Raw genomic sequence first — 17,428 nt, 5'->3', positions numbered from 1 at the left:
GATCATCACTTTATTTTAAGAAAGTGAAATGTCAGAATCACATTCCCAGTGGGTCAGAAGTTTACATACATTCAATTAGTATTTGGTAGCATTGCCTTTACATTGTTTAACATGGGTCAAACATTTTGGGTAACCTTCCACAAGCTTCCCACAATAAGTTGGGTTTTTGGCCTATTCCTCCTGACAGAGCTGGTGTAACTGAGTCAGGTTTGTGGGCCTCCTTGCTCGTACATGCTTTTTCAGTTCTGCCCACAAATGTTCTATAGGATTTAGGTCAGGGCTTTGTGATGGCCACTCCAATACCTTGAATTTGTTGCCATTTTGCCACAGCTTTGGAAGTGTGCTGGTGGTCATTGTCCATTTAGAAGACCCAAGCTTTAACTTTCTGACTGATGTCTTGAGATGTTGCTTCAATAAATCCACATAATTTCCCTCCCTCATGATGCCATCTATTTTGTGAAGTGCACCAGTCCCTCCCGCAGCAAAGCACCCCCACAACATGATGATGCCACCCCCGTGCATCACGGTTGGGATGGTGTTATTCGGCTTGCAAGCCTCCCCCTTTTTCCTCCAAACATAACGATAGTCATTATGGCCAAACAGTTCTATTATTGTTTCATCAGACCAGAGGACAATTCTCCAAAAAGTACGATCTTTGTATTCATGTGTAATTGCAAACCATAGTCTGGCTTTTTTTATGGAGGTTTTGTAGCAGTGGCTTCTTTGCTGAACGGCCTTTCAGGTTGTGTCGATATAGGACTCGTTTTACTGTGGATACAGATACTTTTGTACCCGTTTCCTCTAGCATCTTCACAAGGTCCTATGCTGTTGTTCTGGGATTGATTTGCACTTTTCGCACTAAAGTACGTTAATCTCTAGGAGACAAACGCGTCGACCTCCTGAGCGGTATGATGGCTGCGTGGTCCCATCGTGTTTATACGTGCGTACTATTGTTTGTACATATGAACATGGTACCTTCAGGCGTTTGGAAATTGCCCCCAAGGATGAACCAGACTTGTGGAGGTCTACGCATTTTTTTCTGAGGTCTTGGGATTTTCTCATGATGTCAAGCAAAGAGGTACTGAGTTTGAAGGTAAGCCTTGAAATACATCCACAGGTACACCTCTAATTGACTCAAATGATGTCAATCAGCCTATCAGAAGCTTCTAAAGCCATGACATAATTTTCTGGGATTTTCCAAGCTGTTTAAAGGCACCGTCAACTTTGTGTATATCAACACTGGAATTGTGATAAAGTGAATTGTAATTGAAATAATCTGTCTGTAAACAATTGTTGGAAGAATTACTTGTCCTAACCAATACTATAGTTTGTTAACAAGAAATGTGTGGAGTGGTTGAAAAATGAGTTTTAATGACTCCAACCTAAGTGTATGTAAACCTCCGACTTCAACTGTATATTGTATATAAATATATTTTATTTTTTTGCTGTCTCCTGGGCAGAGGGGCTTCAGTTCCGGTAAACCCCTGTATTAATCTGACCCTGACTGTGGCCTACCCCTCTTACCCACCTACTACATACCACAATGCTTATGTATGTTTATCCCACAGGAAGCTGCTGAGAGAAGGACAACTCATAATAATAACTGGAATGGAGTGAATGGAATGGTACGCTATATATAGCAAAGTATGTGGCCCCCCTTTCAAATGAGTGGATTCGGCTATTTCAGCCACACCCGTTTCTGACAGGTTATAAAGATGAGCACACAGCCATGCAATCTCCATAGACAAACATTGGCAGTAGAATTGCCTTACTGAAGAGCTCAGTGACTTTCAACGTGGAGCTGTCATAGGATTCCAACAAGTCAGTTCTCCAAATGTCTGCCCTGCTAGAGCTGCCCCGGTCAAATGTCAGTGCTGTTAGTGAAGTGGAAATGTCTAGGAGCAACAACAGCTCAGCCGCAAAGTGGTAGGCCACACAAGCTCACAGAGCCGGCTGCTGAAGCACGTAGCACATACAAATCGTCTGTCCTAGGTTTCAAGAATCATTACTGAGTTCCAAACACCCCTGGAAGCAAAATCAGCAAAAAAAAACTGTTCGTCGGGAGCTTCATGAAATGGGTTTCCATGTCTGAGCTGTCGCACACAAGCGTAAGCTCACCATGCACAATGCCATTGGACTCTGGAGCAGTGAAAACCATCCTCTGGAGTGATGAATCTCACTTCACCATCTGGCAGTCCGACCGAAAAATCTGTTTTTGGCAGGGTAGCCTAGTGGTTAGAGCGTTGGGCTAGTAACCGGAAGGTTGCAAGTACAAATCCCCGAGCTGACAAGGTACAAATCTGTCGTTCTGCCCCTGAACAGGCAGTTAACCCACTGTTCCTAGGACGTCATTGAAAATAAGAATTTGTTCTTAACTGACTTGCCTGGTAAAAAATAAATAATTGTGCCAACTGTAAAGTTTAGTGGAGGAGGAATAATGGTCTGAGGCTGTTTTTCATGGTTTGGCCTAGGTCCGTTGGTTCCTTTAATGCTACAGTATTCAGTGACATTCTAGACGATTCCATCGAACACCTTTGTGATTAATTCAAACGCTGACTGCGAGCCAGGCAGGCCTAATAACCCAACATCAGTTTCCGACCTCACTAATGATCTTGTGGCTGAATGGAAGCCAGTCCCCACAGCAATGTTCCAACATCTAGTGTAAAGCCTTCCCAGAAGAGTGGAGGCTGTTATAGCAGCAAACGGGGGACCAACTCCATATTATTTCCCATTATTTTGGAATGAGATATTTGTCGAGCAGGTGTCCACATAGATTTGGTCATGTAGTGTATCAAACACATGGCAACCATCTGCTTGATGTGTCCAATACCATTCCATTGATTCCGTTCCAGACATTACTATGAGCCCATCCTCCCCTTTTTAAGGTGCCACCGGCCTCCTGTGGTTCACGCATCAGTGTATCATCCATCCTTGTGATTGTAAACCAGTTTGGGGGATTTTAGTTGACCATAGGAAATAAGAGCTAGTGCGTAAACTTCCACATTACGGGTTTGATTGAATAAGCTCTCTCTCTCGCTTCCCTGCTTGGCCATACTCAGTTGACTGTCTCCTCTGCTGTAGTCCACTGTCCACTGTCCACTGTTTCCCTTGACACAGAAGGCACAAAAGACCCTGAGAGGTGTGGTGTGTGTGTTGCTGGACGAAGCGTCAGTGTGCGAGAGACAGTGTGTGCACTTTCTTGGGTGAGATAGTACATTGTGTGTGTATGTGTGTTTGCGTCTGTGTGACGCAGTCTCAAACCTCTCCTTGCAGCTGCCAACATCAGGTAATAACTTTTTCTTCTTCTCTCTTAGTTACATCCACTTGAAATGATAATTTTCAATTCCTTGAAGACACATTTTGTCGCCACAAAAACAAATCCCTCTAAATCTGTTTTATTGAGGAAATTGACACTGGGGATGTGGTGGATATATATGAGAAGAGTGATTTTGTGTTTTGTTTACTGCTAAATCAATCTGCTTAGGTGTGTATTTTTGTCCCCATTGTGTTGCATAGGGTGCTACTGCAGGATTGTTTTAGATGTTATGGACGTTTTAGACGTCTATGACTCAGATTTGACATTAGCATGCATGCTTTAGAGAGCGTTTCATGAAATTACTGGGTAAAAAAACACATTTTTTTCATACTTTTGAAAACTTTACAAAGTTTGACCAAAGAGTAATCCCATTCATTTATGTAGCTAGTAAAACCGACAAAGACAATGTTCACATGATATTTATATCATTAGGCTAAAACAGAATCATCCTGTTTCAATCTCTTCCAAGTGATTTATCATTTTTGGCATGCAATATCTCCCCCCCTACCCCCCCGCATTGTCTCCAAACACAGGGACAAAAAGTTTGTGGACTTAGTCGACTCTCTTTCCTGTCTAGTAGCTTCTGCTGTTTGCTTTAGCGTCCACTGAACTCTCAATGTGACTTTTTGAGAGAGGGGTGCATCTCTGAAGGGAGAGTTTCACACTATGGAAACCGAGAGGGAGGGTGTTTTAGTTTTGTATTTAAACTTTATTTAAGTTATCTAAGTCATTTAAGAACAAATTCTTATTTACAATGACGGCCTACCCCAGCCAAATCCAGACAATGCTGGGCCAATTGCGCCCCACCATATGGTACTCCCAATCATGGCCGGTTGTGCAACAGCCTGGAATTTAACCAGGGGCTGTAGTGACACCTCTAGCACTGAGATGCAGTGACTTAGACCGCTGCACCACTCAGGAGCCAAAAAGGGACTCAAGATTTAAATGTTCTAAAGTTGGGGGAAATGGTTTGTCCATTGGTTTTGAACGATTGCATAATAAGGGATTGTCATTGCCCTTATCAGAGACCAAGGTGGACAAACCTCATGTCTGTCTTTGATATACAGTATGATCAAATCATTTGAATGGCACATTTATACCTATAATTAAAGGGGCATTCTGCGGTTCAGACAATAACAAAGCGTTTACCCTGCCACTGATTTTTTTAAACAGCTGGTAGATACAGCTGGAAGATAGACAGAGCTATGGATGCAAGGACTGCAAGGACTGACCATCCATGAGATATATAAAATATAATATTTTAGGTTCTGATGGGGTACTACAATTAAACAAGGCATTAATAACTTATATTCTTCAATAATCAATGGGTATATAACAATAATATTTAAGTACAAAAATGTATGTACTAATCACACTTTGCCGCTTTAAAGGCCCAAAACAGCTGTTTTTATCTCAATATCAAAAGAAAGAAGAAAAACGAGATCTCAAGCAAGAATTTTGCTCGGAATGTTTGGGAGTGGTCTGAGTGGAAGGGTTCCCTTTCAGTCGGTACCCTCGGTACAACACAACTCACTTTTGCGACTTTGATTGAAGAACTAAAATCACGCCTGACTAGGCTAATGAAATCCGTGCCTTTCTGAAAGCCCCACCTTCCACAGGTGATAACACTGTGGCTCGAATTCATTCTTAAATGATTTCACTCTTCACCTCAATGTGAGCAAGAATAATTCATGCTTTTTATTGGAACATGAGACTGACTTTGTGCCATCTAAACTGTCCCTTCATGGTCGATCAGTTTGTGTGCGCATTGCCAGCGGCTGCATGCAAACTCTTTGGATAGACATGTAGCATTCTTGAGAAAGCTCGGGGGTTAACATTGGCGACCTTCCTGTGCTGGATGTCGGTACCTGTCAAGTTGCAGGACGTGGGGAGGAATTTGGGGCTGTGGTCAGAGCAGAACTAGCCTCCCAGCAGGGCGATAGTGAGCCGGCTGAATCGGTCTCCCACAGTGACTCACTGGGCCCAGGTTCGGAGGACGACATGTTAACTCTGGCGGGCTCAGCAGGGTTCTTGGTTAATGAGGAGGACTTAATTCAGGGGAAGCCACCTCCTCACGCCTGTGATTGTCCTCCCCCGCAGAAGTGACCTTCCTCCACCACAGAAGAAATCTGTACCTGCACCCTGTGATTGCTGCTGTCAAGCACCACCTGCCTCTTTTTACGGATTTTTTGCAAGGAAGTAACAACAACCTGCTCCAAGCCACATTCCCCTTCGTCCGTAACTATGATGCAGTTCTACCAGACTGAGCTGCTGACGGAGTTGGATGCAGCTTTGACTGCCACGTAGCCCCACACAGAGCTCTTGTGCAGATTTCATTCTGCCCATGTCCCGGTGCACCGTTCTGCAGCTCAGGAAATGTATTGGAGCTACTGTGGTGGCAAAGTGTCAATTTAGCTGACTCTCTCGGAGGTGCCATAGAGGGACAGATAGATGTACTTTGATGAGCAGATTTCTCCTACGGGGTTGTTCGGACCGATTTTAGGCTAAACATAAGCAGGAAAAGGCACTGCGTGCTTTTCCACTTCGGGGCTGACGGTGGAGAACCTTCCCGAAAGGAGACAGGCGGAGCCCTGCCGGCTAAGCGGCTGTCGAGAGTGGTGGAAATAAAAAAGAACCAGTCCATCCCTGTCCACGAGAGGGCATTAATGCCCCCTCAGATGGCACTTTACGGGAGACTCACTGCCTGCTCCGACCAATGTCGCGCATGTGTTGCCCTGGATCATGTGAACAGTGACGTCAGGATACAGGCTGCACGATGACGCCGACAGAGCTCTGCTTCTAGCTTCCAAGCAACTTTGCCGTATTTAGTTTTTTTGTGTGTTATTTCTTACATTAATTAGCCCAGGTCATTTCTTGTGTTACTACATTCAGACGGAAAGAACTAAAGCACTAGTAACTCACCAGTATTACAACCGGGAATACGACTTACCCAAATTGAATCCTTTGTTCGTACCCCTCAGGGCAATTGAACTGATTCCAGAGGCTGATCCAAAACACAGCTAGCGGAGAAGAGATATTTGGAGTGGACTTCTAGTCCGACTCAGGATGCGTACACACCATCCACCGCTTTCGAGTATATATCACGCTAATGTTCAGTCTCTGGATAATAAAGTAGCCGAGCTCAGGGCGAGAATCTCTTTCCAGAGAGACATATTGGATTTATTTTTGCCAAATATTTTTCAACTGTGCTGTGATGCTTTACAAAAGTTCTGAACCTTTCTATTCTCATAGTTTCTACAGATTGTAAATTAAAAATAAACCTTTTTGCTAAAAGTATTAATATATTATTGATCAATTGGCTATGACTTTTCAAATCACCCAGCATTGCTATCTACAGTGTTAGCTCCAGGTAAATGTTGCAATTCTTCAGCCATTCCTGGACCTGTGACCAAAAACAAGCTACATATGGACAGTACCAAAATGATCTAATGACTCTGTCTCTTCGCAGCAACATCTGCAGAGCTGGGAAGGTTGTATCCCCCATATACTGTATATAACATTATTTTGGTTGCATGAATTTTGTATAATAATTTAAATTAAAAAATGTAACGTTTTGAATCCGGCGTCATTTTGCGTGTCAGTTCATAAACCACGTGCCATAGAATCGGTACATTGAAAATCTCTTCCCAACTAAACTTTTTCAAAAGAAAGATGGCCAGGGTCCCTGCTCATCTGCATGAATGTGCATTAGGCATGCTGCAAGGAGGACTGCAGATGTGGCCAGGGCAATAAATTGCAATGTCCGTACTGTGAGAAGTCTAAGACAACGCTACAGGGAGTCAGGATGGATAACTGATAGTCTTCGCAATGGCAGACCACATTTAACAACACCTGCACAGGATCCGGTACATCCGAACATCACACCTGCGGGACAGGTACAGGATGGCAACAACAACTGCCCAAGTTACACCAGGAACGCACAATCCCTCCATCAGTGCTCAGACTGTCCGCAATAGGCTGAGAGAGGCTGGACTGAGGGCTTGTGGGCCTGTTTGTAAGGCAGGTCCTCACCAGAGATCACCGACAACAACGTTGCCTATGGGCACAAACTCACCATCGCTGGACCAGACAGGACTGGCAAAAAGTGCTCTTCACTGACGAGTCGCGGTTTTGTCTCAACAGGGGTGATGGTCGTATTCGCGTTTATCGTCGAGGGAATGAGCATTACACCGAGGCCTGTACTCTGGAGCGGGATCGATTTGGAGGTGGAGCGTCCGTCATGGTCTGGGGCGGTGTGTCACAGCATCATCGGACTGAGCTTGCTGTTATTGCAGGCAATCTCAACACTGTGCGTTACACGAAAGACATCCGTCTCCCTCATGTGGTACCCTTCCTGCAGGCTCATCTTGACATGACCCTCCAGCATGACAATGCCATCAGCCATACTGGTCGTTCTGTGCATGATTTCCTCCAAGACAGGAATGTCAGTGTTCTGCCATGGCCAACTAAGAGCCCGGATCTCAATCCCATTGAGCACGTCTGGGACCTGTTGGATCGGAGGGTGAGGGCTAGGGCCATTCCCCCCAGAAATGTCCAGGAATTTGCAGGTGCCTTGGTGGAAGCGTGGGGTAACATCTCACAGCAAGAACTTGCAAATGTGTTGCAGTTCATGAGGAGGAGATGTCAGAGGATGTTTCTTTTTTTAAAGTTTATTTTGCAATATGTATGGCACAGCTGCCAATTATTTGGTCCTTAAATGAAACTGGGATATTTTTTTATTTATCACAATTTTCTTGAACAAATGTTTGTCTTTAATGCAGGGCCCTGGGATTATTATTGATGCTGCCTTTCCAGCGCTGCGTGGTAGCCACTCTCTTGGATGCATCAATGTCCCTGACAGGCCTGCTGAAAATGGCCCAGTGGGGAGACCCTCCGGTACTGTTGCAAGGGGTGCTCATGGGACAGGTGTTATTATGTTGGTCATGACAGACGTGTCCCCCCAAGTGTGGGGCTACTTGATTTGGGGGTATGGACGGTGGGACAGAGTACCCGACATATCAATTACCTGGAGCGTCTCAGGTTTCAGGCGCCTCCTCCCACGTTCGTTGGGCTGTTTAGTGGAGGCTACACCCCTGGGTGGTTGCCCAGATATGGGAGAGGTTTGGCAGGGCCGACCTAGATCTTTACACATCGCAAGAAAACTCGCAGTGTTGTCTGTTCTTCTCGCTGAGGGACCTAAGTGCCCCGTTGGGAACTATTGCTCACCAGTGATCTTGGACACTGCTGTACCTATTGCGCCCACATGGGATTTAGCTCTGGTTTTGGAGGCATTGTGCCCCCTTTGAGCCTCTGGAGTTGGTGGATCTGAAGATCCTCTCCTACAAGAGCTCTCTGCTTATGGCTTGGGCTTCGGCTAAATGTGTTGGGGGCCTCCACACCTTATCCGTACATGGTTCCTGTACTCAGTTCACCCCTGGCGACTCTAAGGTGACGCTGTGTCCTAATGCAGCCTTCATGGTCATGACCTACACGTCTTTAGCCTTTGAGCTATTTTCCCTTTTCACCTCCTCCTTTAGCTTGTGAAGAGCAACAGAGGTTTCATGCTCTGTGTCCAGTACTAGCTTTATGCATGCCCTTTGAGTGGATCCGAGATATCTGGTTATGTGACCAGATTTCTTCTGTTCAGCTAATCCAGCTCGTAGCAGGGCGCTCTCTGAGCAGCGTCTCTCCTACTGACTTGTGGAGGTTTTCTCCCTGGCATGCAGCAGCAAGTGATAAGGGTTACTTAGCGGTGTACGCGCCCACTCGACCATGGGCCTGGCAGCATCTTGGGCATTATTTAAAGGATTGACTGTAGGGGATATTTGCGCTGCGGCAAGTTGGGCATCATCACACACGTTTGTGAGTTTTTATAGCTTGGATGCTTCTGCTCCCAGTGTAGCCCACAGTGCTTACAGCTGGGAAAGGAGAAGGTGTCCACAATACCAAGACTACCGTGCGGGTGGAGGTCTGGGTGGTCTGCCATGGGCCATTTCAGTTGGTGTCCATTGTGTTGAACTGACATGGTTTGGTAGGTTACTTTCTAAATGTGATCCATTAAAGTTACTAATTACCTGTCCAAAAGTGTGTCAGTAACGTAACTCAACTTTTGGATTACCCAAACTCAGTAACATAATCTGATTACTTTCCGATTAAGAGACATTATTAGAAGACACAAAGTAATATTACCAATTGAACGACACCTATTGCAGGGTCAGTCAATGTTAGAGTTTAGATGGCCATAAATGTATGTTGCAATTTACTTTATGGGCTAGATATGTTTCTTACCCATTGCTTTCTACTTCAATAGATAATTATACGATTAGGCTTTATCTTTATATTAAAAAACAAAATCTGTCAGATTTCTGGTAATTTCAGTTGATTAAATACCCTTTATCTTCAAGCATATGACTTGGAAATATTGATTAGATAAATAGTTTTACCTGAACATAAGCCAAAAACGAAGGACTTATTAGCCTACTCTGTTGTTTATATTTGTGTTGTCAAGGAGGACTGATAAGGCCCATTGCTTCAAAACATTGTTGAAAAAGAAATACTGCTGTCATGGAATGGCATGCCTTGAGCACTTCCAGAAAAATGCTTATTTGCACGTGACAAATGATTGCCCGGCCTGCTGTTTAAGTTTTTGTCGGTGACACTTTGATATCTCGATACCTTCAGTCTATTAAAAGTGCACAAGTTTGAGCATGTGTCCGTTAGGCCTATGTAATGGCTTTCTTCCGTCGAAGGAGAGTCGGACCAAAATGCAGCGTGGTTAGTTCGATACATGTTTAATAAAAGAATAAACACGATAAATACAAAAAACCAGAACGTGAAAACCTATACAGCCTATCTGGTGAAATACAAACACACTGAGACAGGAACAATCACCCACAAACACACAGTGAAACCCAGGCTACCTAAATATGGTTCCCAATCAGAGACAACGAGAACCACCTGACTCTGATTGAGAACCGCCTCAGGCAGCCATAGCCTATGCTAGACACCCCTACTCAGCCACAATCCCAATGCCTACTAAAACCCCAATACGACAATACAATAAACCCATGTCACACCCTGGCCTGACCAAATAACTAAAGAAAACACAAAATACTAAGACCAAGGCGTGACAGCCTATGGAAAAATATTAAATCAGCTCAAATTAGATTGAGCAATAAAAAGTCCCACTCGTTGGTATTCAATATGATACAAAACGAGGGGAAAAAGTAAGTTGCCTGCACGGGTCCTTTAAACTTTATACTCAAGTATAAATACTAATAAATAACATATGCCATTGAATTTGATGTCATTATAGGTATGAGGACCCATTTACTGATCCTTTGCCTATTGACCTCAGCATTTGCTGTGTCTGTAAGTACTGATAAATCCACTCTTGCTTTTTGAAACAGCTTTTTAATAAAATAAATGAATAACCACAAGTCTAATGATATTTGATCAATAATTCCTTGCTATTCCCAAGGTCAAAGGCAAACCTCACGACAAACATCAAGCTTTATCCAAGTCCTCACACACAGCTAAAGAGAAGGTAAAGTGCATCCAACTCCTGTATTTTAAATAAATCTCTATAAAAATGGAACATTGACAAGGATTCCCCAGAAACTTTACCTTTCATTATTATATTATTATTTCATTTATGACAAAAGTTTGTCTAGAGGCTATATCTTTTGTTATATTTACAAAAGTTTTTCCAGAAACTTTACATTTTTAGTTGTACTAACTTTTTACACTTCCCTTCCTGCTAAAGGACATTGTTCCAGATGAGGCCAATGAGGGGGAGGTCTTGCCGACTTTCATGACCTTTGAGTCTAGCAGTCAGGATCAGGAAGATGAGGACATGAGCTACGAGGACAATGCTAATGTTAATATGGGTCCATCCAATGAGGAAGGGGTGTTCGAGGTGTCTGACAGTGGTGAGAGGAGCACCCCTGTCCTGCTGAGCGATAAGGCACTGGTGGACCTGCTCCAGGGGGAGTCAGAGGAAGAAGAGGTGGAAGAGGAGGAGGAGGAAGAAGAGGAGGAGGGAAAGATCGAGTCTGAGGAGACACAGTCTGAAGAGGAGGAGGGAGAAGAAGCGGAGGGAGACTTGGAAAAGGAGGAGGAGGATGAGGAGGTGATAGATGGGGAGGAGGAGGTGGATGTGGAGGCAGAGAAAGAGGCAGAAAAGGTGGAGGCGATGGCAGATGAGGAGGAGTCAGTTGAGGATGAGCAGAAAGGAGAGGAAGAGGAGGAACCTGTGGTCGGGGACGGAGGAGTAAAGCAAGAGGCTGAAGTCGAAGAGACGTACAGCAACACCGAGCCGGAGATTCCAGAGGGTCTGGACTACGCAGGCGACAGTGACAACACACAGCCCCTGGAAACCGAGCTTGAGGAAGGGAAATCCCTCGCCGAAGACGCCCAGCTCCTCTTAAATAAGGAAGAGGAGGCAAAGGTGGAGGAGAAAGAAGAACAAGTTAGCAAGGAAGATGAAATCCCCACTGCCACTGATGACTATGAGTCCCAGCAGGACATACAAGAAGCCGAGGCCTCTGAGAGCCAGGAAGTGCTCGGCCAGTACAAACTCCCTGAGGGAAGCAAGGACCAGCAGAAAGGTTCCAAGGACAATTCCCAAGAAAAGGGGAACAATAAAAAAGACGGAGACACAGACGCTGAACTCCAAGAGACAAAGAACAGTGTGGATCTTGATGGGACACATCTTTCTGTAGAAGGGGGAGAAGAGAAGGAGCAGAAGAACATAAACGAGAGCGCCAGTCACACCCTAGGCAAAGCTACGAAGCAGAGGAAGAACCAGAGGGTGAGGAAGCACCCCCCACAGAGGGATGAGGCCCTGCCAGGAGAAGGAGTCCCAGACCACCAGGGGGATGAGGGGGAGAAGGAGTACTACCGCACCACTGACAATGCTGTCTACAAGCCCAAGCGGAGAAGAGCCGGGAAATGGGTAAAACTCATCACACATCGCCCATTAGGTATAATGCAATGTCATCCTGAAACCTCAACCTACATTGAACCATGTAACCCCTATATAAAGCCTTTTCTGTGAGTGACCTATTTGAAACTCAACCGATGGTCCATGGATGGATCTACTCTATTCTCAGAGCTGTGATACTGTGATACTGTGTATACAGTATGGGAAATAGGGTGTCATTTAAAATGCAGCCCACATCTTATCTATTAACATCTGGGGGTGGTTTGTTGACCTCTATTGTGATTTCACCTTCTGTTTCCTACCCAGGCTCCTCTGGTGGGAATGAACCCGGTCCAGATCAGGGCAACAGTGGACCTCTACCCCAGCGCCAGGCCCTCTTTGGCAGCCAGCCTATACAGACCCCAAGCCTCCGCTGCCGGTAAGTGTCAATCTCAGCAAGGCACACACACACGCACACACACACACACAGACACACACACACACACACACACACACACACACACACACACACACACACACGCACACGCACACGCACACACACACACACACACACACACACACACACACACACACACACACACACACACACACACACACACACACACACACACACACACACACTAGGAATCTGCTGACTGTGCCCTTTCACTAACACTCCCAGAAGAATAGTGCCACTCCAATTCACCGCTGCTACCAAAACAACCCCCTCCCCCGCCTCCGCTGGATTAAGGGTTCAATGAGAGAGCTCATGTTGAACTCGAGCACTGTGCAAACTCAAATGGCAATGGAATGCAGGCGGTAATGGCTGTGGTGTTAGTGCTGGTGTTTCCATTGACATCTATAACCACTGGAAAGTACATACTTGTTAATCATGATTAAGACTTGATTAAAACATTAATAACACATGAACATGCAATAACTTAGTGAATCTAGCAGAAAAGAAACAATAGTGTTATCACATCAATGTTCCACTGATATAAAATTCTAGGGCATGAGTGTGTTTAGACAACAAACAAAAAAAATCTCTTTTAGACCCTTGTGAGAACTTCCGTTGTAAACGTGGAAAGACCTGCAAACTCAACGAGGAGAAGAAGCCTATGTGCGTGTGTCAGGAGCCTTCTGCCTGCCCACAGAGTGTCACTGACTATGATCATGTGAGTATGAACAGTGGCCATTGGGGTGGCCTGGGGCGGGGGGTTCAGAGTTCTGGATCATATGTACTATACAGTATGTACTGCTGAGGAGCATGGGTTGAATCTGACCCACTGCTCTAGCACTTTCTCTCTCTACTCCTTCCTTTCTTTCTATCCTGTCCAATAAACGTAAACAATACGAAAGGAATTCCTTTAAAAACACTTGGGAAGAGTTGCTATTATGGACAGGAACTGTGGGCAATAGAAATCGATAAGATCGGTACCACAGAACTATGCTGCTGTAAAAGTTAGGATTTGGATACGTCTTCTGATCCTACATCTGTAGTTCAAGGAAACTTGAAGGAAATATGCCAAGAATCTGGCAATGGTAGGTACAACCCTGACATGATATTCTAACAACGTTGGGGAGCTGTTGGTTTTGGCTAGAATTGTATCTGCAGGCCCCTGTGTCCAAGACAGGTGCACTAGCCTCAGTCTGAATAGAGTTAACTCTATTGGAACTCTGTGATGCTTAGTTTCTTACCAAGAGCAGGATCACTACAATATCTTTAGCTGAAGCATTTCATTTGTTAAATCCACAACACATGAAGTAATGTATCTTTCATGCAGGTATGTGGAACTAACAATGTCACCTACGACACATCCTGTGAGCTCTTTGCCACCAAGTGCAACCTGGAAGGCAGCAAGAGAGGCCATAGACTTCACCTGGACTACACTGGACCCTGCAAATGTAAGACAGCTATAGTCAGACCACCTCTACAGTTTCTGACCAATACAGTATCTAATCTGAAATAACTACAGTATAACACATTTTTTTTCTCTCCATTTCTTCCTCTCCCTTTCGTTTTTCTTTCTCATTCTCGTCTGTTTCTCACTCTCTATTTAATTGTCTCATCTTACCTTGCCTCTCCCCCTTCCTCTCTTTCTCACTCTCTCTCTCTTTCTTCCACTACCTTGCTCTCTCTGTTAGTCATAGCACCGTGTATGAATGGCGAACTGGTCCAGTTTCCTCTGCGTATGCGCGACTGGCTGAAGAACGTCTTGCTGCAGCTCTATGAACATGACTCCATGTCCCCTGGCTTCCTCACCCCCAAGCAACGCATCAGAGTGAGTAAATATCTTCTTTTTTTCCCTCAAATAAATCTGAGAAAAAATAAACCTTGTATGGATACCCTTAACTTTATGCTTAAAATACGAGGGTAAAACATTGCATTAGACATACCATCTATAAAGGGGTTAGAAGTAGTTCATTGATAGTTCCATTATTTATATTTTCAAAATAATTCATATTCATATAAAGGCGCTTTGTGAAGTTTTAACCAACTGCATTCTTAGGGATTAATAGTGTATATCTCAAAGCCCAAAAATTACCAGTGCCTCACAATTGAGCACACGTTCATATTCAATTCAATCCAATACAATTTTATTATTCATGTGTGACCATAAATAATCTCCCAGGTGAGAAAGATCCACGAGAGTGAGAGGCGCCTCCATGCCGGCGACCATCCCATTGAGTTGCTGGCCCAGGACTTCGAGAAGAACTACAACATGTACATCTATCCCGTGCACTGGCAGTTCGCTCAGATGGACCAGCACCCTTCTGACAGGTACAATACTCCAGGAGAAAAATGATTTTGTTGTTGTCATAAAAAAATAAAAATAAAAAGAACCTGCGGAGCCTCTTGCTTACGCCAAGTTTTCATTGAAATGCTTATGAGCTTCTGTAAAAAGTTACACGCCTAGTGCAGTAGGCCAGTATGACATCATGGATGAAACAAAAGTGGAAGCACAGCTGGGATATTCCTGGAATTAGTCCATTTGGGTAAATCTAGTTCAGACTGTGTGTGAATGGTTTCTAGTTTTGGGTCAGACTTCCCATACTCAACCCCCAATGGAATAAAACGGAGTGAAACAGGGAAGCTCTACTTGAAGAATGGGAGACACTTATTTTAGTTTTCTGTTCCAAAAGGTTTCAAAACGTTTTCCATTGCATAGGCTTATGAAAATGACACTGGTGTTCCTATCCAGGTTCCTGTCCCACTCTGAGCTGGCCCCCCTGAGGGTCCCGTTGGTCCCCATGGAGCATTGTACCTCCCGCTTCTTCCAGGAGTGTGACGCAGACAAAGACAAACAGGTGTCCTTCAGGGAGTGGGCCCACTGCTTCGGCATCAAGGATGGTAAGAGTGTGCAGTCTTATACAAAGTGAAGGCAATTCAATGACCAAAGAATGAGGCTTGACATGATTTTAGCAACGTTGTGATAGTTGTAGTAGTTAGATGGGAGTGAAGGAATGAATGCTGCGTTACTGTAGCTCACAGAAGGACCATGGTCATGTGCTTTCACACGTTTGATAGTATGACCCTATATTGTAAACTCTTGTAAAGATGTCATCTTTGGTGATTTTCCATTTTCCCTCTCTGCAGAGGACATGGATGTCAACCTGCTCTTCTGAGTCCAATCAGTACCTCATCAAGCAACCAGCTTTAATAATCATTTAACAAGATCACCTTCAATTATGGCAGATCCACATACCTTAATTGGCAGAAGAGAGACTTGCGTTGATTTAAACTGTATGTTTTTCGGAATGATCTGTAAAGTTAGACTGGTAGAACCAGCCTAATTGCTGTGTTCACCATTATATTCAACTTCACGTATTCAGTCTGGAATTTCTCCTTATTGAAACTGTTTGAGCCTATGTCTGTAATGAGAAGCATTATTCAAAACCAAGTTGTCAGTGATGGGATCACCTTAAACCAATCAGAGGACTACCTAATTCAAAGCACAGGATTTTGGGGGTGTGTTTTCTGAGAGGACTCTGATTTGACCAGTCATTTCTTGGCTTGTCCTAAACGCCCATCTATTGGAGAAAGCCCAGGTAAAACAGAATGGTGAACACAATAATCAGGTGGGTTCTACCATTCTACTGCAAAGTACAATTGATTAAAAAGTCAAAGTGAGAATGTCCTTCCATGTCTTAAGTCATAGATGGAAGAGGAGGATGGTTCATGTTGCCTTAAATCAGACTAAATCTAAAACAAATGTGGATCTATAAATATGTGGATGTTCTGTGATACTGTATGTAGATACCGTATAGCTGATAGTGGTATTAGTAGAGTACGTTTTTTTTTTAGCAATTAACAATGATATTAGTGTTATGAACACATTCCAAGAGGGGGAAAGTGCTTTTTAGTAGATGACTGACTACAAAACAGAAATGGACTTCGATGCAGGTGAGAACGATCAATTTACTTTTTGACCAAAATATTACAGTATTCATTTTAAACATTTAAGTGGGAGCGTAACAATATTTTTTGGGGGTATGAAAACCATTTGTAATTGACTGTCAAAATAAATTGAGCTGTCAAAAGGAGAAATTGAAATGGCAGTAATGGAGTAGAACATGTGATGTTGACAGAATTACTAAGAGTTGAATGCTTGCAACAGTTTTATTTGTCTTGCCTGATATAGCTACTTTTTTTTCTAACCTTTCTAATAAAAGTAATGTTGACCTCATCGGATCTCATCACATTCCTGTTTTGATTGTTTTACTTTATGCACAATTGGATTGAAGGTAACTTTATTGATCCCCGGGGGGAAATTGTCATCAATAAAGTTATTTCATGCACCATACCAAAAATGGATACAACGAAGAGAAACCACTCCAGTATTTATGATTTAGGTTACACTGAAATACACTCAACCCTTCTTTATATTCTTATATGATCATTTGTACTGTGCAATGACATAATTGGGATGTAAACTGTAATACGTTGTGGTTGTTGATGTCACTTTCACGGCAGTGTTGACGTTTTGTCTTTTCTAGTTTGCATGAAAATAATGACAGGCATCTATTTTACACAGCCACCACAGGCAAACAGTTGACTCATCCAACAAAGGCTTATAATAAGGACATAATCGTAATATGATAATATGGTTCAGATTCATGGTTTGGGTTTGCAATGCAGGTGATTTTGAATAAAGCCCTCTTTGGGTCAACAAGCCACAATTGTGTGG

General features: G+C 43.8%; 1 protein-coding gene across 1 annotated transcript; it reads left to right on the top strand.

The window, feature by feature from the left end:
* The first annotated feature begins 3,058 nt into the window (after nucleotides 1-3,058).
* On the top strand, nucleotides 3,059-16,927 carry sparcl1 (SPARC-like 1). The gene is made up of 11 exons (XM_029673434.2): nucleotides 3,059-3,286; nucleotides 10,632-10,687; nucleotides 10,797-10,862; nucleotides 11,082-12,272; nucleotides 12,567-12,678; nucleotides 13,293-13,414; nucleotides 14,024-14,144; nucleotides 14,385-14,521; nucleotides 14,873-15,021; nucleotides 15,443-15,591; nucleotides 15,838-16,927. The coding sequence occupies exons 2-11, from the start codon at nucleotides 10,634-10,636 to the stop codon at nucleotides 15,864-15,866; spliced, it is 2,130 nt and encodes a 709-aa protein (XP_029529294.1). The 5' UTR covers nucleotides 3,059-3,286; nucleotides 10,632-10,633; the 3' UTR covers nucleotides 15,867-16,927.
* The last annotated feature ends 501 nt before the right edge of the window (nucleotides 16,928-17,428 follow it).

The sequence above is a fragment of the Oncorhynchus nerka genome, linkage group LG11 (assembly GCF_034236695.1).
Source record: "Oncorhynchus nerka isolate Pitt River linkage group LG11, Oner_Uvic_2.0, whole genome shotgun sequence".
Taxonomy (NCBI): Eukaryota; Metazoa; Chordata; class Actinopteri; order Salmoniformes; family Salmonidae; genus Oncorhynchus; species Oncorhynchus nerka.
The sequence above is the reverse complement of the archived record's forward strand: the minus strand, read 5'-3'. Positions and strand labels throughout refer to the sequence as shown.